The sequence below is a fragment of the Triturus cristatus genome, chromosome 4_2 (assembly GCF_964204655.1).
Source record: "Triturus cristatus chromosome 4_2, aTriCri1.1, whole genome shotgun sequence".
Taxonomy (NCBI): Eukaryota; Metazoa; Chordata; class Amphibia; order Caudata; family Salamandridae; genus Triturus; species Triturus cristatus.
In genome coordinates, this window is record NC_140586.1 from 286236930 (window position 1) to 286262271 (window position 25342).

General features: G+C 44.4%; 1 protein-coding gene across 4 annotated transcripts in view; it reads left to right on the top strand.

Moving 5' to 3' along the window:
• Nucleotides 1–25342, top strand: part of UCHL5 (ubiquitin C-terminal hydrolase L5) — a 161420-nt gene that overhangs the window by 69219 nt on the left and 66859 nt on the right. For 2 of the 4 annotated variants that reach the window (XM_085601536.1, XM_085601535.1), the window contains exons 4-6: nt 1240–1365; nt 6717–6778; nt 16656–16786. In XM_085601536.1, the coding sequence (XP_085457662.1) occupies nt 1240–1365; nt 6717–6778; nt 16656–16786 (319 nt within the window). The remainder of the gene's footprint in view (nt 1–1239; nt 1366–6716; nt 6779–16655; nt 16787–25342) is intronic. The other 2 variants (XM_085601537.1, XM_085601538.1) reach the window with 1 other exon arrangement.

Here is a 25342-nt window from a genome sequence, read left to right on the forward strand (position 1 = left end):
GCAGCCCGCGCAAATCGGGACGAGCCACAGGCCGCGTCCGATCAGTTCACTGGCGAGGGCCCAGGCAATCGCCGAAAGACCCTGGAATCGTCACCCCGGGTATGCACCCGTTACGCCACGCTCGATGGTAGGAGCGACCACAGCGAGATTCAGGCCAATATTCGCTCCGCTTCGGTATTCCGACTCCACCCGGTCACCAATGGCCGCTGTTGTTGAACTGCCGCCCGGCCATGTTGTCCACCCGAGGTCCCGGCTCCAGGGCTGCACAGGCCGCAAACTTCAAACGAACATTTCTCAGGCGGTACCGCCGCCAGAAACTTCAGGATCACACGATCGGTTGCCGCTCTCAATCACCAACACGGGCATGTAGCGCAGGCTGAGGATCACATGCAGGATATCTGTGCGGGATGTGGAGGTTCACGGAGCCGGGAGCCTACGCTGCCGTCCCGGTCGCCATCTTGGCTCCTCCTCCCCGATGGAGTGTTGAAGCGCTTTTTTGGCGAGTAGCATGCTACTCCGGACCCATTAAAGGATTAGTGTTGAATTTTTATAGTAAAATATGAAAGTAATTTGAGTGGTGGATATTAATCAGTTATTTGGATTGAGAAGGCTAGCGGAGGGATAGAGGGAAAAAAGGTTTGCATGTATATATTGCTTGCTACCCTTAATGAGGTGTTGAAGTGTTTTTTTTGGCGAGTAGCATGCTCTCTGGAACATTATTTCTTGTTCTGTATCGGATAACTACAGAAAGGAAGGTGCAAGCACAATGGCTTTCACCCCAAAAAATCTTTTGTCAGTGTCTTTTGTCACTGGTGCCTTTTTTAAGTCTCGCCTCCAGTCCGTTTCACCTGCGTGTTCATGTCTTAAACCTACTCTCTCAATAGATGTAGCTGAGCCTCCTTAAGCAGGTGACAGCAGGGGTTAAAATGTTTAGAGGTCCAAAAGAAAAAAAAATACAGGAACACTCAGAGGATGGATTTCCCCTTCGTTATAAGGTAACTCTGAATGAGAAACAAATTTGGTATGTTACTATGTCTTGATTAGGAGTTGTCTGAAGAGCTGAATGCCATCCATCTCTTCCTTTGTGAAAGAGCGCTAGAAATATAGCCCCTATGATTATTTCTTAACCAGTGGCAGAGTTGTCAGTGAAGTTACATTGGTACAGGTGCAATGAGACAATTTTTTTCCTTTACCAGCCTTTTGCGATAAAATAAGGTTTTGCGCTATTTATCTTTGTAGGTGATCAATAATGCTTGCGCAACTCAAGCTATTGTCAGTGTCTTATTGAACTGCGATCATCCACATATTTACATTGGGGACACCCTTTCAGAGTTTAAGGAATTTACACATGATTTTGATGCAGGGGTGAGTATTTTTTATACAGTATTTCTTAAACCTTTCTTGTTGCCTGTGAAATGTGTTTGCTGAACTTTTTAGACCAATAATTTTGTAGATATATTTTGATCTTTATCTGGGTGTAACATTTTTAATTCATAAGCCACTCTCTGGCATTAAACCCCCTAGTGCTGTTCGAGGTTCAAGTTTAAGCTAATGTTTGCAGCATGTACTGCTGAAGATCACATGCTCTACAGACACCTGTCATTTAGTGGGCGTGGACAACCTAGGTTTATCTTGAAAGTAGAGGTTTCAAGGTGACTAGTGATATCTCCCATGAAACCCTTGGTGCATGCACCAGTTCATAGACTCCAACGTAGAAATTTTTCCCGCCATAGAGTTTGGACATCCCTTTTAGCCTCAAAACTGTAGCCCTACGGAAGTGCCATCTTTTTCGACATTGGAACGAGTAACTAAAACGTGCAACAACATTGTGCAGTCGTCATCCGCTTCAGAATCGGATTGGACTAAAATTCTTGGGGACAGGTTATATGAGAATGACTTGTGAGGTAGGATATGGAGAATACTTTTTCAATTCTGCCATAATTGTAACAATGTTCATGTGTTTAGACAAGTAGTGGCTCAGCAACTTCTGTCAACCAAGGGACCACAGAGAACCTAAATGGTACATCTGTAAGGCCTTTCAGTGTGAAAAGACCGTTTGGCATGGAAGGGATACGAGGTGGTCGCACTATGCTGTGCAGCACCGAAGCTGTCCTGAGCCATGAACCAAAAACTGTCAAGGAAGTCAGAGGAACTTGCTCTGATAATTAAAGGGATGGGCACCCTGGCACTCTGGGGGCCTAGGGGAGCAGTCTAGAATGTGCCTCTGACCTAGGAGAACATCCTTGGCCATGGTCCTTGAAGGGTGAACGATCAAACAACCACACAGCAGCCAACCTCTACAGTGCCTCGAGACCCTCGCAGGTGATTTGCAGTGCTCTAAATATTGATTGATTAAACCCACACCAAGGACAAAGGCCACTCCTCTGGGCTCTTGGACAACTCATTTAGAGGATCTTCCCTCTAGGGTTAGACCTCGAATTTAGCCTTGACTTCAGGACATAGAACATCCTTAAGAGGCACATGCCTCAAATCCTGATTCCATTACCAAAGAAGCTTTGGTAGTTGGTGACTCCCACTGCCCCATAGCTATCTCAGCCCTGAAAGCCAGTCCTTGCTTTGGAAATGCCTCGAGACCCTGGACTTGATAAGGAGACATTCTGCTACAGCCACAAGATCCTACACTGCCCGCCTCAGAACAGAGGTCAACTCCCAAATCAACCTGGAAACTAGCCTTTGCAAGTGATGCAACACCGGCAAAAGACAAAGGCAAGCAACCTTTTGTAAGGCACAGGAAGATCTACATAGATCTATTCAGCAGTCCCATTCTATCAAACTCACCTCCAAATGGTCAGCCTCTCACAAACAAGTTTGCCTCACATTCGAGGAGGCTACCTCAAAGCAGCGGAGGTATATCCCATCCCCAAAAATACTAAATCTAGGGAGCCTCACTATCACCCATACAGTCTCCATCCCCAGCACGGTCTGTTTATATAGACTCTGATCAAGATCGCTCTGCTGATCAGCCACACTCGTATGAGAACCCAATACCCCTGGATGATGGAGATGAGCTGTGGCATGATTATAACTACTCTTTCCGAAACAGGACCTGTACTTATCGCTGTATCTCCTTAAGCCATCCCCACCAAATTATACCACTGTATATCATGCAGTCATCCACCTTGTAGCAGACCTTCACAAAGGCACGCTTTATGGGGTAGAGGAAGAGGAGGACTTCCTCATTGAGAATCTTTCAGTGACCGAGCAGTATGTCCTGTTTCTGCCTATGTTAAAGAGCATGCTCAAATGCTTTATAGAAAATTTCAAACACATTGAGGAAGGCAGAGATGTTGCATGTAAATTTGAGAAAAATTATAAGTGTCACTTCAATCCCCGATCTACATCAGTAGTCAGGTCCCACCAGATTCACTTACAGTACATGCAGCACACAAAAAGGGATTTTGTGCAGGGTGCAAGAGATACCGCTCCACCTTTCAAGGAAAGCCAACAAATTGATGCTGTAGACAAACGGATAGCTATGGTTGCTGCCACACAATGGTACATAGCAACCCAACCACTAGTTGGCACCTGTAGGACGCTTGGGGTTATACTTTTCCCACTATGAGAAAATAACCTGACAAGTGGGTACTCCATACCCCATAGCTGTCCACTGGAGTTTCATTCCACAACACCAAAATATCCCCCCATGTCGACATAGCATCAGCCAAGCTCACCATAGGATGCTGTCGTAAGTGCAAGTGTTGCTTCAAAAAGTTGACCTGATAAGCTCTTGCCCAATGCGGTTCCTTTCATTGAAATAGCCTTCTTTGCAATGACTGCCCACTGTAGAGTTGGTGTCCTGCTAGCCCTAATGGTAGACAAGCTATTTATGAAGTGCACACTGATTGGGTCGTCCTTAAAACACACCCTTGTTTTCTACTTCAGATTCACCCCTTTTCATGTCAACAAAACGTTTGAGTTACCAATTTGTTTTTCCCGTCCGCATTCAGGTGCTTTTGGGCTGCCCACCTTGGGAAACAAATTTCAAGTCGATCTCACTAGATGGTTTGATAGAGGTATCCAGGTTTTCTATGCTAAAGCCAAACACACACACAACACGCTGGCCTCGAGCACATTCCGTTTTGAAAAAAGGGAGTCATTGTCTTCCCTAGACGTTATTTCACTTGGAGATATGTGTAAGGGTGCCCTGTGGTCTACTCTGCACAGTTTCATCAAATATTACTGTGGGTATTCACGCCCCAAAAGAAGTACAAATAATGCAAACTGTACTGAACACTTTGTTCCAGAAGTCTTCCACTCCTGCTTGCAAATGACTGCTTTAGTGAGAAGGGTACTGCTTTTCAGTCTGTACACATCATGTGATTTACAGCAGCACATACAACATTACTTACTGGTAACATCCGGTTTGCAGTACTGTAGATTCACATGCACCTTTCTACCTCCTTAGATTCAAGCTCAATCATGACATTTGACCATTATGCTGTAAATACATATCATTACACACCAGCTTCCCTGCTATGCATCTCTACCACTTATCTTACTTGCATGTGTATCTAAAAAATCATAGCCAAGTTGGAGTCTGTCTTGTTGCTTTGTGGGTTTCGGGGGAGGTATCACAAGTTACCTCAAAACTGAAACATCTATTCAGAAGAAAAACGGTGTGCAATGTCTACGTCCAGCATTAGATGTCAGAAGTGTGCAGAGCCTGTGGCTCTTCAGCACTACAAACTGGTTGTTAATGGTAAGTATTGTTTCCTTTTTACTCGTATGCTCACGTTTATAAAGACTACATTTAAAAAAACAATTTCTAGTAATATTGTGCATTCTAATTAGTGTGGCTTTGAATGAACTAAACTTGTTTAATTTATAGTTTAGGGGGTTTTATCTCAGATTTCTGCCCTTTATTTTTCTTGCGTTTACATACTTGGTGCCAATAGGCTGTTCCTAGATTAGTGTCTGCCTTTTTCAAATTTCTTTTGCACCCTATCCAGCTTCCATGCCTTTTCCATTGCTTATATTCTCACATCCACACCCTAATGATCACCCTGACCCCCACCAATTTCATTGCACTGCCCCCTTTTACCAGTACTTACCCCCTCTATCATCTCGCAAAGCGTATGGGTGGAGGAGCCGATGACTCAATTAACCCCCCTCCTTTCAGTTACCTTGAGATAGTGAAGGATTACCACATTCTAGACTCGAGTGCATATGAGGGTGGGATGGCAAACTGTATCGAAGGCAGGTGAGAGGCCCAGCAATATCAAGAAGCAGGGGTTATCTTCATGCGTGGTCAGGATGTGTAAGGCAGTACACAGACCGCTACCTTGTACCTTATAGATTATGCCCTCTTGACCACAGAAGAAGATGAGCCCTGCCTCTTGATAATGCTGGACTTCTCAGCTGCCTTCGAAACAGCCTACCATAAACCCCCTCATACGTACCCCACAGCTTGAATGGGATTTTTCCAGCAATGTCCTTCACTGGTTCTCCTCCTACCTTCCCAGCCGGCACAAGTTTGTTCACATGGGCACCTCCAGGCCACGAAAGATCATTATCGTGTGTTGAGTCCCTCAGGGTTCCATACAGTCTCCTTTTATCATCGCCCTTTACATTGAGCTGCTTGGTTCTCTACTCACAGATAACCTCATCAAGATTCACCAATATGCCGATGGTACACAGCTCCACTTGAATTTCTCCTCCTCTTCAGACTTGCGAAACCTTAAACTCTGCTTGCGCATTACACAGACCTGGATGTCCAGTGCCTACCTGAAACTCAACCGAGCCAAGACAAAGTTCCTGTTATTTGCCAAGAACAATAAACACCATGTACAAACCTAGCCCAATTACGTGAATCTTAACTGCTTTGAACCCCAGCTCTCACCAAATGCCAATTCACTTGGGTTCACCCTGGTTGCCAACCTCGCTCACAAGGAGCACATTGCCAAAAAAACAAAAATGGCATGGAATCAGTTCTCACGTCTAAAGAAAATCAAGCTGTTTCTTCCAGAAAGTGACTTCAGAGCCGCTGTTTAAGCCCTCGTACTGTTGAATCGGGATGGTGGTAATGCCCTACTCCATGGCCTCCTAGACTCCACACTGGCACTCCTTAAGGGCATCCTGCACGCCACTGCACATCTCATCCAGGGCATGAAGAAATATCACATCACCCCCTTCTTCCTGGACTCCTTTAGCTCCTCTTGCTGGTCTGCACCATGTTCAAAACTAGCTATATCATCTACAAAGCCATCAAGACCAGCACCCTCTCTTACCTTGCGGACTTGCTCACCACCTGTGGTGGGTTTCGACACACCCACAGCACGGGCTCATCTGTAAATTATTAAAAAAAATAAGACCACAGACTTTTTCTGGCTAGGCACCAAAGACCTGGAAAAACATCCCGGTGTCCATCTGGACCACCCAATCACCGCTCCAAATTATGAAATTATAAAAGAGATAAAGACTCCTCTCTTTAGAGAACACTACATCACAATGCATTAACCGCCCACAACTCAGCTTATCTCCTGCTACTTGTTTGTTTGGCAAGGTTCACTCTATAGAAATGCCATATACATTCATACATAATACTTTCTATTCAAGCAGTTACATTTTACTAGTTACGTTTTACTAGTCATGTTGTATCCCTTGGTAACAGCTGTCTGTAAACACCATCTAGCCTGAGGGGGTAACTCCTCTTGTGTGCATCTACTTGGTAATACCTATCTTTTGCCTTTTTTCAGATGAAGGGCTTGGCGCTTAGTAACTCTGAGCTGATTCGACAAGTTCACAACAGTTTTGCCAGGTAAGTGTTGTTGAAACTTGCACCGAAGTGGCAGTCAGATGGTTACAACAGCATGACCTGATATCAATTATCTTCATAGGCTTTTGAAAAACGCTGCCCCATTCATCTCTGACTGTGCCACCATTGTTCTCCAGTATTAGGGTGTCTTTCATAGATTCACATGCTTGAATATTCCCCGTCGTCGGAGTGGGAGTCCCACGGTAAATAAAATAGCAATATATACATATATATATGTAGTAAAATATATACATAAGTAATCATATAATTAGTGCATATAGGTGTAAAACACACATAGTGTACCTATAAGAGAAAAACTCCATAGGAATACAATGGAGAGAGACAAAAGACCTTTGTAGTCTATCTCTGTCATTATGTAAGTCCGAACTCCAGCCAATCAGGCGTCAGCCCCTCTCTAGAACCTTCTCCTCAGAGCTTCTCACCTCAGATTTTCTACCGCACGTCGTGTGACAGGGAGTCTCCCTGAGCTCTGCTCAGTTTTGTCAGTGAGGATGTCTTCTAGTAAGAAATCTTTGTTTAGACCATGCTCTTCATGTGGAAAACTGCGTTTGTTCTCTGAGGACCCACACAGTAAGTGTATTTACTGTTTATATCCTGACCATGAGGTGGCAAAATGTAAGTTTTGTAGAACTTTTTCTACAAAAACTCTAAAGGACAGAGAAGGCCGCCTGCTTTTATGGCTACAGAGACTGAAGGACAAGGATAACTCTCCCTCTGATGTGGAAAGTCTCTTTTCTGGTCGTTCTCAACCAGCCTCTAAGCGCAGTAGTGTGCAGGAGTTACCATCTCCTTTCCTGAAGAAAAAGAAGCTGGCTTTGCCTCTGACAACTGCCACCTTTGTGGTTTCACCTACTGCTTTGTCGCCTATGGGACACTGTTCTCAGGCTGCTGAGGCGTCTACTTCCTATTCCTCGGGGAAAACTTTGTCAGCCTCGTCGACGATGCTCCCGACGACGAGATCTGCTGTTTCTACCTCGTCGACGGTGACCCCGACGACGACGTCAGCTGCTTCGTCATCGACGAGCGTTATGTCGACGTTATCCTCGTCGACGATTACCATCACTTCTTCAAGGGCAGTGACTTCTGTTGTGCCCATTACTTCGACGTCGACGAAGAAGGTAAAGGTTCCGTCGACGAAGACTGTGTCGTCGACGAAGACGTCGTCGAGCTCGTCGACGCCCATTCCGTCGGCGAAGAAAAAGAAGATCCCGACGACGACACTGTCGACGGTGGTTCCGTCGACGAAAGCCTTGTCTACGAAGACCTCGACGACGGCTCCGTCGGCAGCGGCTCCGTCGACGGTGGCTCCGTCGACGGCGGCTCCGTCGACGGCGACCTCGTCGACGGCGACCTCGTCGACGGCGAATCCGACGACGGCAATCTTGTTGCCACAGACGTCGTCGACGATAATTCCGTCGACCATCATTCCTTCGACGACGGCTCCGTCGACGAGTACATCCCCACAGACATTCGTAAGGGTACGAATACGCGGTGTGGCGACTACCCAGAAAACAAGAAGGGAAGGAGTTTCTTGGACACCATTACCTCCTACTGTGGGCTTGGAGAGCCAGGAACATAATATTCCTTTGGGAGTTGCACAGCCTCCCTCACCATTATTTGCTACAGATTCGGATCAGGAATCCGAGGGGTTACCGGAGTCTTTCGGAACGGCACAAAGTCCATCCGACTTGGTTATTAAGTGCCAGGATGTCAGTAGTGAGGATGAGGATCCGGTATTTATACACCAGGCCCCTCCGAAGCATAAAACGGCGACTCTTCCTCTGTCGCTCATTACTAATCTCCAACGCATGTTGGACGACTACAACCAACGGTTCCCTCTATCCCCTCAACGTTCAGAGGTTCCGTCAACCCCGGTGATTCCAGCAATTATTCCACCGGTACCTATTGTAAATCCTGCTCCACAGATGCCGCCTGTACCTCCACGACAGGTTCCGGAAAGGGTGTTGCCTCATTATGAGCCTGTAGAGGAAGGCCCTCAGGACCCAGAAGAGGGTGAAATCCCAGATGATGATGGGGATGTAGATGACAATGATGATGATATGGCGGAGTGGGACAATTACCAGGCACAAACACCATCCCCCTCACAAATAGTAACAGGGGATTCACCTCCAGTGGACATAGCCAATTTTCACCAACTGATGGAAAGGGCATCACACCGTTTTAAGTTAACAACGGAGCGCAGGGAGGAAGATTGCTTCCTTTATGATTTCAAGAATCAACCCTACAAACAGACTCATGCTATTCCCATAGTTGAGTTTATCTGGGAAGAAGGCAAGAAATTAATGCAGACACCGAATACCTTGCCAGCTCAGGTGCCTCGATTGGAAAAGAAATATAAGGCACCGATAGGAACCCCAGCATGCCTCACGGGTCAGGCTAAACCTGAGTCGGTCGTTACGCAGGCAGCGCAACGTAAGGCGAAAAATCCGGCATCTTCTATCACCTCGCCTCCGGATCGTGACGGACGTCGGATGGATGCCATAGGGCGTAAATTCTCTTCTATGGCCTCTACGGTGGTTAGAGCAGCTAATGCCTTGGCCATCCTGGGACGATATGACAGACAAGTTTGGGCTGATATCTCGGATGTGGTTCAGGAGTTACCAGAGCCATCTAAACTGGAGGCAATGAAGTTGCTCCAAGAGGGAGAAGCGGCATCGGCGGAAATAATCGATTGTGCAGTGGACATCGCCTGCATGGGTTTCCGTCAGCTTGCCGGAGCGGCTGTTCTGCGTAGGCAAGGATGGTTAAAATCTACATCCTTTCGTCAGGAGGTTCAGTCTATGATCTTAAACATGGCATATGACGGCGAGTCTTTATTTGGGAGCCACGTCGATGAAGCTCTACAGTCCATAAAGAAAGACACTGAAACAGCTAGATCACTAGGAAACCTTCAATTTCAGCGGAGTAATTTTCGTGGTGCACGCGGACGCGGCACCTCCTCAAGTTTTCGAAAAGACAATAAACAATACAAACCTTACAATCAAGGGTCCAACCGTTACTCTTATGGACAGCAACAGCAAACATCACGGCAGCAAACCTCCAAGTCATATAGAGGAAAATCCTCATACAGAGGATCCGCATCAAAGAGACAGTGACTCTTCCCGGACAGACAAGGTTGGAGGTCGAATCTCTCTGTTCTTTTCCCAATGGTCCTCCATCTCAAAGGACCGTTGGGTTTTGGACATTGTGAAGAAGGGACACGCCTTAGAATTCACCAAATTCCCTCCTCCCACTCCACCCTCCGGACCGCCACCAGCTCACATGAAAGAACTGTTGCATCAAGTCCGACTTTTAAGGCAAAAAGGAGCTATAGAACTGGTACCAGTGTCTCAGAAGGGAAAAGGTTTTTATTCCCGGTTCTTTTTGATCACAAAGAAAAACGGAGAGTGGAGGCCCATCCTCGATCTAAGAGCACTAAACAAATATATAAAGAGCCAATCCTTCCGTATGATGACGCTGGTAGACATCTTGCGCTTACTCTTGCAGGAAGATTTTCTGGCGACTATAGATCTCCAGGATGCCTATTTTCATATCCCTATTTTACAGCGGCATCGAAAGTTCCTGCGTTTTCGAGTGGGTCAACACGATTACCAATTCAAGGTGTTACCATTTGGCCTGCGCTCAGCCCCTCGAGTGTTCACGAAGGTACTGGCTCCAGTAATAGCGTATTTGCGCCTCCAGGGAGTGCAAATATTTCCATACCTGGACGATTTTCTCCTGAAATCTCAGTCAAGCACTCACCTGCGACAACACACTCTTCTGTGCCAGAACGTGTTTCGCTCTTTAGGCCTGTCCGTAAATGTGGAAAAATCCCAACTTCATCCGTACCAACAAAGAGATTTCCTGGGCGCAACTCTGGAGACTGTGTCGGCGAAGGCATTCCTCTCCCAGGAGCGTCTCAAAAAGATGCTGCGACTGGTGGCTCTGATCAGATCAAGAGAGTCAGTTTCTGTGAGACTATTGAAATCATTTCTGGGGATGGCGTCATCATCCATTGCCTTGATCCCTCATTGCCGGCTGAGGACACGTCCTATCCAGGAAGCTCTGGATGCTCAGTGGCGTCAGGTAACGGGATCTTTCCACGACATGATATGTGTCACAGATCAGATAAAGTCAGCACTCGCATGGTGGGCAATTCCAGCCAACTTGACGGAAGGCATGTCCTTTCTGTCGCTGCCACCGGACAGAACACTCACAACAGACGCCTCATTGGAAGGATGGGGCGCTCATTTGGAGGATCTCTCTGTGAAGGGAAGATGGTCCACACATCAAAGATCTTGGCACATCAACAGGTTGGAGCTCATGGCGATTTTTCTGGCTCTAAAATCGTTTCTGCCTTTGCTCCAAGGAGAGTCAGTGCTAATACAGACAGACAACACAACCTGTATGCACTATGTCAACAAACAGGGCGGAACAAGATCCCCAAGTCTCTCCAGGCTAGCTCAAAGAATTTGGGACTGGTCTCTCAGTCATCAGATCTTGCTTACGGCAGTCCACCTGCCAGGAGTATCCAATGTCCTAGCGGATTCCCTGAGCAGGTCCTCCTCGTCGACCCACGAGTGGGAGTTACACCAACCCACTCTAGAGAGGATATTCCAACGATGGGGCCGTCCGCAACTCGATCTCTTTGCCACGCCGGAGAACCGGAAATGCCGAAATTACGCAAGCTGGCATCCCCACAAGCAATCACAAGGGAATGCCCTTTTGATAAACTGGTGCAATCTATTTGCGTACGCCTTTCCTCCAATACCCCTCATACCTCGGGTTCTTTGGAAGATGAGGAGACAGCCTTGCCACCTGATCCTAATAGCCCCGCGCTGGCCACGGCAAGCGTGGTTCTCAGAACTGCTCCTCCTGTCCCAATGCCAGCCAATCCTCCTGCAACATCGGACGGATCTGCTTACCATGAGCGAAGGGAGAATTTGTCATCCAAATCCCTCCTCACTGAGCTTATCAGCATGGAACCTGAACACCATGAGTTCGCCCACCTAGACATCCCCCAGGATTGTAGGGATATTTTGGCCCAGGCTAGAGCACCTTCTACAATCAGAACGTACAAGTTTAAATGGAAACGATTCTGCCATTGGTGTGCTGCTAACGGAGTTCATCCGATACATTCCACGGCAGAGCAATTGCTACCATTCTTCTTGCACCTAGCCAGTTCTGGACTGTCGCATGCAACCCTAAGGGTTTTTCTAGCAGCCATTTCCCGTTTCCGGCAAGATGGATCAAGTTCCCTTTGTTCCTCAAGAATAATCCGCCAATTCTTTAAGGGCCTATTCCGGAAATTTCCGCCAGTTCGGCGTCCTCCTCCGTTGTGGCACCTCAACGTTGTGTTGGCACAATTGATGAGACCTCCGTTTGAGCCCATTCACAAGGCCGACCTAAAATATCTCACTTGGAAAGTAGCTCTACTTCTGGCACTAACGTCTTCTCGTCGTGTCAGTGACATCCATGCTTTTACCATCAAACCTCCGTTCCTGCAGTTCAAACCGGATGCTGCAGTGTTACGCACCAATCCATCATTTCTACCCAAGGTGCCTACTGACTTTCACATTAATGAGCCAGTAATATTAAAGACCTTTTTTGCCAATCCTCAGACACCTGCAGAACAAAGATTACATTCTTTGGACGTCAAGCGGTGTCTTAAGTTCTACATCAGTAAGACAGCTTCTTTCAGGAAATCCGATCAACTTTTTATAGCTTATGGACGCTGTCATAAAGGACGTCAGGTTACTAAACCAACGATTGCACGCTGGATCTCGGCAGCTATTGTCTTCTGCCACCAAAGGGCAAATAAACCTCTGCAGTCTCCAGTGAGGGCACACTCCACTAGGGCAGTGTCATCATCTACTGCCTTATTTGCTGGAGTATCTTTGCAACACATCTGCAGAGCAGCTACGTGGTCGACCAGACACACGTTTACTAAGCACTACTGCTTAGCAACTTTAAGCGAGGAGGATGCTGCGGTGGGACAGGCAGTGCTGCGCAATCTTTTTAAGTAAGGTGAGCCTCTTCCTCCCGCCTCCATATTGTTTCCATATATATTATGCATTTACAATGTTACAGTTGTTCAATACTGTTTTTATGCATAAGAAGATTGATTATCTATATATGTTGAATCTATTTGGCATGGAAACAATGGTGATTGTTACTGCTAGCTATTCTATATTCAAGCATGTGAATCTATGAAAGACACCCTAATACTGGAGAAGAACAATTGTTACTTACCTGTAAACAGGTGGTTCTCCAGTATTGGTGTCTTTCATAGATTCACATGCGACCCTCCCTCCTCCCTTCAGAGGCTCTCTTCTCCTCATGCACTTTACAGTCACTCTTGTGCTACGAAAATCTGAGGTGAGAAGCTCTGAGGAGAAGGTTCTAGAGAGGGGCTGACGCCTGATTGGCTGGAGTTCGGACTTACATAATGACAGAGATAGACTACAAAGGTCTTTTGTCTCTCTCCATTGTATTCCTATGGAGTTTTTCTCTTATAGGTACACTATGTGTGTTTTACACCTATATGCACTAATTATATGATTACTTATGTATATATTTTACTACATATATATATGTATATATTGCTATTTTATTTACCGTGGGACTCCCACTCCGACGACGGGGAATATTCAAGCATGTGAATCTATGAAAGACACCAATACTGGAGAACCACCTGTTTACAGGTAAGTAACAATTGTTCTTATTGATGTGCAACAGCCAATGCCGGAATACTGTGTGAGATCTATCTATGAATGAATAGATATTTATGAATTGCATCTGCTGCTTCAGAAGAAGCGTCCTTGCGCTTGCATAAATCAAATCGGATAGGATCGAAGAATATAGCTCCCCAAATAACTGTTTTCAATTGTGGCTTGAACAGGCTTTTGCTAGAGATGGCGCGCAGGGAGGGAGGAAGCCTTTCAGAATCCGGGATCCACGACAGAGAAGCATCTGCCCCAGTTCTGGCTTTTCAAAATCTGGGGACACCTAATAAACTGAGATTGGAAGAGCAAAGTGTCCTAGCATGGGCGTAATGTTCAAGCTGGTCTTGGATGTAGCTAGGGCCCTTTAGTTGGAAGGTTATGTGAGTTTTCATGAGTTTTGAATTCTATCCTTGACTTGATAGGAAGCAGTGCAAATCTTTTAGCCCTTGTCTAATAGGCTGGTGTTTGGGGATATTTGGGATGAGCCTAGCTGCGGTATTTTGAATCCGTTGTAGTCGTGATAGGTTCTGGGGACACTTAGATGGAGTACGTTGGCGTAGTCCAAACTGAAGGTGATTAGTGTCTAGGGGAAGATTTTTTTTAGAAGCTTTCTTGGGGATTTTAGTAGTCCAAAGAATGTGGCAACGGTGACTTTGAAGTGGAGTTTGTAGGAAAGCACAGTGTCCATAAAGACGCCCAGATTTCTGGGGTGGGGTCAGGCCCCTAAGTTGGATGGCCAGAGACGTGCGTCAAGAGGAGAGGTGGAGCCAAATAGTTTTGTCAGAGTTGAGGTGTAAACGGCTGTTCATCCATTGAGCAATGGATGCAAGACAGCCCTGAAAATTTCCAATTACCCTGCCTTTAAGCTGATGGAACTATAGCATAAGCTGAGTATCATCTGCGTAGGAGACGATACCCCAACGTTGTGTGATAGGGGCTAATGAAGCCAAATAAATGTTAAATAGGGTTGGACTCAATGATGAGCCCTGAAAACAATTCATCTAATGGCCCAAGGGACTGGGAGTTAAAGGGTGACAGGAAGACCGCCTGTTTGCTGTGTGTTAGGAAGGAACAAAGCCATTTCAGAGCACGGCCTATAACTCCTTCCTGCTCCAGCCTTTGAAGGAGGATCCCGGCGCAACACGGTGTCTAAGGCGATGGAAAGATCTAACAGGATGACCACACCTCCTGCCCCAGAGTCGAGGTTGCCCCTGATGTATTCTGTGACTTCCATAAAGGCTAATTCCGTTTTGAAACCAGCACTGAAGCCCGACTGGGTGGAATGTAGGATCTTGTTCGGTTCCACATAACTGGTGGACTGACGTTAACCAGTGATTTTAGCATCTTGCCAAGGTGTGGAAGGAGAGAGATGGGCCTATAAATTGCTCGGGCTGCACGGGTCGCCGTACGCTTTTTTTTTTCTTCTTAAATAATGGGATGACCAGTGCTTTTTTCCAGCTTAACGGCACCATGCAGCTCTCAAACGACAGGTTATAGAGTGCATTACTTTGTGGGCTAATGCCAGAGGCTGCCTTGGAAAGAAAGCATAGAGGGAGAATGATGAGCTAGATTTGATGTTATGAATAATGTTCTCCGTGTCTGGCAGTGGAATTGGTTTGAAAGACTCAAGCCATACCACGGTCGTGGCTGCGGCAGTGATGGGAGTTGACTTTGGGGTGGGAGTGTCAGACAGATTGTTTAAATTGAAATAGATGTTTTCCACTTTCAAGTGGAAAAATGAGGAAAGATCCTCAACCAGGGATTGGAATGTACGTACACTCTTGTTTGAAAGCCTCAGGCTGCGAAAAAAGTTTGACAATTGAAAAATCGTTCTGGGGTGTCGTCAGCGGCTGCAATTTGCAAAGGGGAAAAAAAAGCAGTTTTTGATTTAATAAAAATATTTCTCTAAAACTGTTTGAGGGCAGTGCTAGAAGCCCACTTTTCCTCAGTCATAGTTCCTACGCCACCTTCTTTTGACTTGTTTGCATTTGAGTCTTTCTTCCTGAAGACCAGGCGTAGACCAGTTAGCTGAGAGTGCGGATCTTTTTCAAGAATGTGATTTGAGGGGGTCCAGTTTCTCAAATCCTTATACTAGGGGGGAGTTGAAGTAGGTGATGGTGATCTCCATTCCCTCTGAGGTGATCCCCCTCAATCTGGGAGAGCATATTTAATAGCTTGGCCTTGGGGATAGTCCTCCACGGCCTGGAGATACTCTTGGGCTTAGTAGGGCAAAATCTGGTAGGAGGAAGGGATACATGAAGGGGCACAAGAAAATGATCTGTCCAGACTAATGGAAAGGTGAACTTACCGTAAGGGAGGGGTAGAGAATATTAGCTCTAGTGTATGACCTCCGCTATGAGCCGCACCCACTACCAGTTGGGGAAGGTTGGGTTCACTCATTGCCTCTCTAAATAGCCCTGCTGCCCTACAGTTAGGGTTCTGGAGCTCATGACTTGGCAGAGTTGTTAAACACATATATAATAAGGAGATGATATATATATACCTTTTTTTTTCATTTATTTATTTTTTTTAATCGATAGTGCTACATACTTCTTTTTGGCCGTTTTCTAAGACCTTGACCTTACAAAGGCAATAGAGCTGTTGCAAAGGAAGATTGAGATTTCACCCTGGTCGCACCAAATGGTACAGTGGTTTAGCTGAGATTTAGAACTAAGATCTAGATTTGAGATCTGCTTATTTCAAAGCCACCAACCTAGCCACTAGACCCTTTTGTCTTCTCTGGTTTAGCTGCTCCCTGCCTGGAGACCTCTTCGTCGGGGTGGAGGTTTGCTGTTCAATGGTTTGACATATTTTAGAGTAGATAAACATGAAAATAACAGATTTTTCTACATGTTCTCAACAAGTTATCTGAGTCAGTGGGAGTAGAGTACTTTCCTTTTAGTGCCCAGTGATGCATAGCAAGCTCCTATTATTGTTATCTGCCATGATTAATGTTTGCTGTGTTTCTCATAAGAGGAGAATCTCTGCAGTGAATGTGCTAAATCTGACCTGGGAGTATACTGTAAAATTTCCATGTTGTGCATACATTTTGCATAAAGGGATTTTTTTTAATTTTGCTCACCTGTTAAGCAGGTGAAGTGTTGAAATCTGATTTACATTTTCACCTATTGCAGGCAACAGATGTTCGAGTTTGATGCCAAGCCTTCTGCTAAAGACGAAGATGCCTTCCACTTTGTAAGCTACGTTCCTGTGTATGGCAGACTATACGAGCTGGACGGGCTGCGAGAAGGGCCGATTGATTTGGGTACTTCATCTCTTTTGTTGGTGCTGAGCGCAAAATGCAGTGTGTATGTTTGGTCTCTGACATGCTGCTGTTTTGATCAGGGATGGTCATTCTCTTATGATTCTTCATATTTTTGATTTCCCTGCAATGTATGCAAATGATTAGATGCCCGTTTCTCCTCTCCCAAACTTTCTGACAGATACCACACTGACCCAGGGTCCCCTTTGGTGGTTCACCTTAAGTGTATGCTAAATGGCACATCAGTAATTCTCAAGAACAGTCATGCTTGCAATGAAAAACTCTGACTTGGTAAAAGAGTTGCCATTTAAGGCAGATATCTTCTCCCACCATTCTGAAATATACTTTTTAAAATTCTTTGTTCTGTGTGCGCAACAGTTTTTTCGATTTTTAGGTCTCGCCTACGCAGCGCTTATGCGCTACATAGGAGGGCCTTTAGCCGTCGCTCTGCTCATTTTCAATCACACACTCGTGCTTGTGGCAGCATCCACCTTGCGGGAGCGAGCAGCAGCGCGCATGCTAATTTTCTGTTCCTCGCTCCCACAAGGCGAGTGCTTGAAAACAGCTGCATTAGTCATTCCCTTATGCACCGCTCTCTACAGAAACCAGCTGCTGTTAAACTTTTAGCATTAGTCATTCCCTCATGCACTCCCTTGCTTTCTCGCTTTATTTTTTTGTTTCCCCCATTCACTGTCTTTTGCTTGCACTCTCACTATTTCTTTTTTTTTTATTCTCCCCCTCATTCACTCTTTCTTTTGCTCGCACTCTGTCTCTCGCTTTCTCTCGTTTTATTTTTTATTTTTTTTATTTCCCCCCCCCCCCCCCCCCACAGGACAAGGCAACATCGACATAATTTACTAGCAATGCTTAAATGTACTTTTGCTATTTAGCATAAAATGCATACTCATGCATTTTTAGTTTTAAGCACTTTTGAAACATTAATGGAACTTTGAAACAATGCCAAAGCTGTGGTTTAAATAAATCTTCAACTGCAAGACAGCAGTTAAACAACCCTTTAACAAAAAAAAACATTTTTTTTTTAAGTTGGAGGCATTGCTTTGTGCTGTCGTGTTTGTAAAAGTCTCGGGGAGTTATGTATACATTATGCTTTAAAGAAAATAAAACCGTGTTAAAATTCAACATGGAGGAACGGGGTATGTCTTGTTTCTTTTAGCATAATTTTATTATCTTATTTGTGGTTTTTGCTTTGGGACTTTATAATTTTGTCCCTCGCTTTCCTGTGAGCGTGCAGATTCGTGTATAAAACATTTGCCCATCTGAAGCGTTTAGACAATTTTTAATATTTTTAATCTTGCTGCAACGTGTTTGAGTTGGAGTAAAACGGGCACGCATTTCTATCTTAAGCTCTCTATCTTAGGCGAGACATAAAAAACAGTTTTAAGAATTTGCATATAAATTCCTTAGTCGCCCATGCCTACCCAAAAGAAATGCTTCCTTGTGTTACGTAACTGGTACTTATAGAAGGGCTCCAATACGTTTGTGTTGAGTTTGCACTATTTAAAACTTGATAAAAATAGAATACTGCATCAAGTGCAAACATGCAGAAAGCGCCGCTTCCCTGCAGTTACATTAGAATGCTGAGGTTAGAAGGGTCAGCAGGAAACAGACCAGCAGCGCCAGTGTGGCAAAAGCCAGACGTAGCCCTCCTCCTTTATTCCTGTTTCCCCTCAGCGGAGACTTTTGTTTACGATCACTTGCTAACACTCCCATCTCCCCTAAGCCTGTCCTTTCTACTGCAAGACCTTTACCACACTGTTACAGAAGGGGCTTAATTTTAGCCAGAGTATGGCTAAACGTACATAATAAAATCCTCTAAAACAAGCATTGGCATAGCCAATGGGTCTCACCTTTGGGATATTGGAAGTGTTTAGCCATGCAGCAGTTGATGTTGCACCAAGGATATTGTGCTGCATAATTGAATACTTATAAGGTCCCAAAGACGAGACCTATTGGCTATGCCAATGCTTGTTAAGTAAAGGTATGAAAACGGAAAGAGTCTGCAAGATGTAAAGTAGTCTACTGCATGCATATTCTTTAGACAACCGTTAGCGTTCAGAGAGTATGGAAGCTTCTAAAATCGTCCCAAAATGTACTTTGTTTCAATTAGGACATTCCAGATTGCTCTATGAAAATTGTTGGCCGTTGCTTAGAAACAAAGTATAATGCTTTATTCAGGGGTATAGTTCGTACTTGCTCAGAGTACTAGATGTTAAAAAATAAAATCTACCTATTGTGGAAAGAAACACCTTTGTTCTGTTTGGTGCCGTGTGATGAGGTGAAGGTTAGACTCTTATTTGGTCAGGGTTTGGATTCTGACAAAACTCTGATCAAATACTTTTCAGATTATACAGGACTGTGAACATACCAGGGCTCTGTCGACCTCAGATATTTGAACATTCAGGCTTTTTATATGCAAAGGCCCTGTTTATGAATCAGCTGAGTAGGCTAGCTCTGAATATTACAGCACTTTCAATATATCGAGTTTAGATTATAGTGGAGGAAAGGATATACAATTGCTCTGTTTCTTCAGTTTCTGAAGTAATGCCTTGCCGTTCCTTTGCCATATTTTCTTTTATAGTTCTGCTTCAAATTGTAAATGAGTAAACCCGACTGCACAGAGTGGTCTAATACTGTTGAAACTCTGGCTCTTCCACGCATTGTATTTTATATATTTTTCAAGGGGTTTTGTACAGCCCAAGCTTGATGATTCACAACCTTGCCTGGCTCCTGACTAAGGGCGCTATATTTGAATAGGTCAACCCGCTTTTTATTCTTTTAATGTTCTCACCTTTTAAAGTTTTTTAATTTGTGTTTCCAAAAACTATCTCTTACTGGGGTGCATGTATAGGGATAGCGGGGTGTCTCAGCCTTGGATTATTCCTCTGTCATTTCGCCAACTGGTTCTTAGGTCTCGCCTGAGCCAGCGCTTTAGCGCTGCTCTCGCGAGAGCTTTTGTAAATGGGGGATTTGAAAGTGCAAACTAGTGCTTTCAGGCCGCCAACTACAGTGCATGTGCGCCGGGCGCGCGCACCATTTGGCAGCCTGCGTGATCATTTCGCGGCTGCTTTGATGTTCTCAGTGAGACGCGCGGCCACTGAACATCAAAGCGGCCGCGAAAGTGCACACCATTTGCCACCCCCTCCCTTATCCCACTTTTTGCTTGTTGAAAGAGGCAACCAATGCAGTGTCTTCAGGCCTCCGATGCAGAGGAGTGACTTGGACATTGTAATGCTAATCTGGCAGCAGCAGTTTGAATTCTATAATGCTGCTTCAAAATATAATCTGGAGAACCTAAAACAAAGTGCGAAACAATAGTCTAGCTTACTTAAGATGGTGAACTGTACTACCAGAGGTCGCGTCTGAGCCGGAAGAAGTGGTAGAATTTTTTGTATCACTCAATATGGAGAAGCAAGAGGATGACACCTTATTTACTTTACTTATTAGTGGCAGATCTTCATTCGCCCAAAAGCCAAAGTTCCCAATATTGGCTAAACACCAGAAGGAAGCTCTCTCAAGGATTGCACAAAATTTTAGTTTTATCACCATTGAATTGCTGACCATTCATGGATCACTAAGCTGATATTTCCCTCATACAACTAAAAAAACAAGCATTGGCATAGCCAATAGGTCTCGCTTTTGGGACCTTATAAGTGTTTAGCCATGCAACAGTTGATGTTGTTGCACCAGGGGTATTGTGCTGCATACCTAAATACTTATAAGGTCCCAAAAGCGAGACCTATTGACTATACCAATGCTTGTTAGGGTTAGTGCCCTGGTGCCGGCTTTCTAGCTGCACCACTCCTCATAGGGAGGGCTATTTAGTACTCAGACTGGCACGTTCGCGCCGCGTGCCGGAACACCTGCTGGTTAAGCCACAGAATCGACCAGCACAATCACCTATTCAAGTAAGGATCTGCTTTACCTTAAACCTCCCATTTATAGCTGTACTTGTATTGATCTCCTCAGCCTCTGTTCGGAGATTGATAGCCATTGCAGGAAATGTAGGTTCAATCTTACTGCACTAGTGCTGTCCAGGAAATCCCATTCACTTGCCTCATTGAACTCCCAGCATTGACCGCTGCTGTTAGCGAAGTGTACACTCATAAATGTGCGCTCTTTAGTCAAACACGCATTCAAACTAGCAGAACATATTGAAGGCCATCAGCTGGGCATCATTTTCATCACTGTAACGTGGACCAACGATTTATCTATCCCTGACCTTATTAATGACCCCCACCTCGGGTTTCTTATTTTTCAAACTTGAAGACCGTCCAAAAGGGGTGGAAGGATCTGAATCATTTATAAAGATAGCTTTAAAGCCAGATTCAATCCATCTTCTAACCAAGACTGTGAGGCTCTTTCCTTTTGTTTGGAGTTAACTAAAAACGTATCCTTCAAAGTATTACTCATTTATCACCCCCCCTAATCCAAGGACCAATTTTCTCAAGTCCATAAGCTCACTTCTCGAGGTTGGGCTCACCTGCAGAGATTTTACGGTTTAGGAAATTTTAACTTTCACCTTGACCTACTCGAGGGCAAAGAGACAGTCGCCCTCCTAGAAACTATGAATGCTGTGGGCCTCCCCCCAACTGGTAAGTCAGGCTGCCCACGTAACCTGGCACACCTTAGATGCCATTTTTTCGAACAATCTCCTTGTCAAAGTTAAAGACACTCTCCCCATCTCCTGGACCGATCACACTGCTATCCTCATTGATCTTACCTCACCTCCATTAACTCAATATTGTAGAGGTTCTCAGCCCCTTGAGCTATCATGCATGGAATAATAAGTACAAGGAACTGGCTTTTTAGCTTACTGACTCTCTTCGCTAACTCATCCACGATCCCGAGCATGACCCATCAGACTACACTAAGTGGCTAATTACTGCTATCAATAAAGTGGCCCACTAAGAGTCAAATCACTGAGAAATGAACCCTCTGCCCCATGGTTCTCTGAAGCCCTCAAAATTGAAAAACAAATTTGCAGGAGACAAAATAAATGGAGGTCTGAATATGATGTCTATGAGAAAGAACTGTATAAACTCAAAGTATAAAAGCCTCATTATTAAAGAAAAAAATGCATTTTTCACAAAACAAATAAACATCAAAGCATTTCATTTGGGAACTCGTTCAAGTGATTAATAAACTTTTCAAACCTCCAAAAAATAAAAGCACTAACCGCTCAGTGCTTAAATGTATTTCAGGTCTCATTGCCCCACTACTGACTAACATTTTTAACTCCTATTTTCACCTCTGGTATATTCCCCTCATTCAGGAAGGTGGCTTCAATTATTTCACTTCTGAAGAAACCTAAACTCATTACCGACTCTCCAGTTAACTATCGTCTGATATCCTGACTATCTTATCCAGCATAGGTCACTGAGAAAATTATGAACGCTCAACTTACCCAATTTGTACAGTCAAGCCAACTACTAGACCCCTCTCAATTTGGGTTTAGACTTGGACACAGTTCAGAGACCACACTGATTAAAGCCACTGAGTTAGCTGCTCTGGATGAGGGAGACCCTGTAGCCCTCATCCTATTAGATCTATCAGCGGCTTTCGGTACGGTGAACCATACCACCTTAATCCATCGACTGGAATCCTTGGGTATCAAAGTAAATCTCTAACCCTCTTAGAATCCTTTTTAAATATTAGAGAATATGTTGTGATGCTGGATAACTACACCTCCAGTCTTTTTGCCCTTCGTTGTGGGGTCCAGCAAGGGTCCTAACTTAGTCCTCTACTTTTCAACTTGTACATCTCTGAACTAGCCTCTCATAAGATCCTTCGAGCTCGCCCACCTCCTATACAGATGACACACTTTTATCGTGGTGTCCTCATCCAATAATTCAGACAATATAAGTTCTAATTTACACAGCTGCATGAGAGCAATAGGAATTTGGACGAGCAAACATTGTCTTAAAATTAAACTGACAAAACAGAGGTTATCCTATTTAAACCTTTTTTGAGAATATCCGCTCCACAACCCATCCTGGTTTCAAGAAGCTTACAAACTTAGCAGTTTAAATTACAGCTCCCTCCTGCTACCATAAATGTCTGCATACGATTTTGCTGCTCTCTGAAGTAAGACTCGGGCAATAATATAAAATTAATCAAGAAACCGAAACATTGTAAGCAGTGCTGCTAACATACCATGAGAGAAGACTGGCAAGAGGAAGCTTTCTGGCAAAACAAGACCATCCATTAGTGTATGTGGCACATAAAGTTTACAGCTGGGGTGTGATTATGACCAAATCCATCTTGGGTTTCTGACGGCAGTATAGGTTTAAGCACAATTGGCAATAAATCAAATGTTACTAACCTCCTGAGGCCTAGCCCAAAAAACCTTTGGGTGCAGAACTGAGTCAATTTACATTTCTAAAATCTTGACTCTACATTAATGTAGCCTGTGTCCTTTAACCCACTAATCAACCAATCTGTACTTGTAGAGCACAGCTATTCACCCCTAAGGGTATCCAGGTGCTGCGGTCTTGCTGGTCTCAATCGAAAAGCCATGTCTTGAATCCCCTTCTGAAATTCGCAAGTGAGAGTGACATTCGTAGGTGGAGGGGTAGGTCGTTCCATGATTTGGCGGTGAGCTAGGAGAATGAACGACCTCCACTGTAGCTTTGGCAGATGCAGGGAACGTGTGTGAGGGAGGTGGAGCACAGTTGTCTGGCGGGTTAATGTATGTTCAGACAGTGGATAATGTATGCTGGTCCCTGGTCTTGGAGGGCCTTATAGGCATATGTCAGCATCTTGAACTGTCGTCTCTTCTGGACTGGAACCAGTGAAGGTTCCTGAAAGGGGGGAGGGATATGATGTGGGTCCGTTTGGGGACGTTGAGGAGGAGTCTGGTCACTTCATTCTGTATGGTCTGGAGTCTCTTGAGAAGTTGGGTGGGGATCCGGTATAGAGTGCACCTCCGAATTCCAGCCGACTGGTGACGAGGGCAAACCTACTTAGCTGCCCAATGGAAAAGTAGGAAAACTATCATCTAAAAAATGTAGGGTTTATGCAATTTTGTTTTCGCAAGCCTGCAGTTATTTGGATACCATCAAGCATAGCGCCCAAGAAGTCTGCATTTATATTTTGTTCACAGGACAACATAATTGTGTCCTTCTAGAAGTTATGCATCACTATGTATAAGATGTTCAGAATTATATATATGTTTATCACAGAGCCTTTACTGTTGGGTGATGGATAAGCATGGGTTGTAAGCTCCGCTTGCTTTAATGACAGTGAGTCCAATATAAAAGTTTATACACTTGTTGGCGAAATGTCATGTTTTATCACTATTTAACACTCTCCGAGAATGCTCCTTTACTTTATGCAACTACATAAAGAACCAAGATAGCTGCTTGTTTTTTTTGTAACCAAACCATGGATCCGAAAGATATTTGTGAGTTTGGGCAAAAAAACAGAAAAGTTTAAGCCAATTTCGTTAATCTATTGGGTAGTTTTCTGGTTTTCAATGTAAATGTTCCCAAAAGATATTTGCAACTTGAGGATACCTTTAAATGCCATTTTGACAAATCATCATTGATTAAAAGTGTGTAATGCATGCCAAAATAATAAAGATAATACAAATACCAATAATGATGATGATTGAGAATCAGTGAAAAAACAATTTCGCCCCCATTATTAAAGAAAGTCAAATTTTACCCCTGCCTTATCAGGAGTCATCTACGTCTTTTTTCCAGGATACAAAAGTGTTGGAGAGAAGTTGGTGAATACCCTTGGTAATCTACGTTGGTGGGTGTACTCAAACTTATAGGCTGTTGAAGACCTGCAACGCCCATTTCCTGATCTTTTATGGGTGAAAAACCAACTTCTGTATGCATTCGCTAAACTTGCCCATAACATTTTGAATCTGACAAGACTTCCCGCAGTATATCACGTTGTAAGACGTAACTATCCAGGCACTTATATAGCACTTAGTAATTGCTCGCAGTTATGGCAAGTAAATGAACGGTGGCAGTCACATGAAGTGATCTACCCAAGGATCAAAAAATTTAAAGTGCAAAATATGAGACTGAGGGTGGTCTCCCTGATCATCCCTTAGGCATTGGGCCTCAAGTAGAATCTGAGCTTTACAGTAACACTTTATGATTGGAGTGGATGCTTAAAAGCTATTTTCACAGTATAGTGCAATTTTATGTAGCTTGTCTGTGGCGCTTAAAACATGGTTTGAAACACAGTCCATATTTAAAGGTCTGTAACTTTGCTGCATCTCCTATGCTGCAACCACTCATGTTTCTTAAAAGGAACTACACATAATGATTCGTTTCAGAGATTTTAGCTTGTTTTGCTAACATATAGCACTGACCGACTGGTTCATTTGTAAATCATTCCATAATAGCTATCACACATTGTTTTTTAGGAAGTGAAAGTAAGTGGTTGATTTCCCTCTACAGTGATCTGTGTGTAGCTTGCAGATCACATTTCTCATACCTGGCAGGTAAATCTTAGCCTTTCACCCTTCAAGGTTAAATACAAAGAGTAACTTGAGTTGAGTGAATACTTTTTAAAACACGA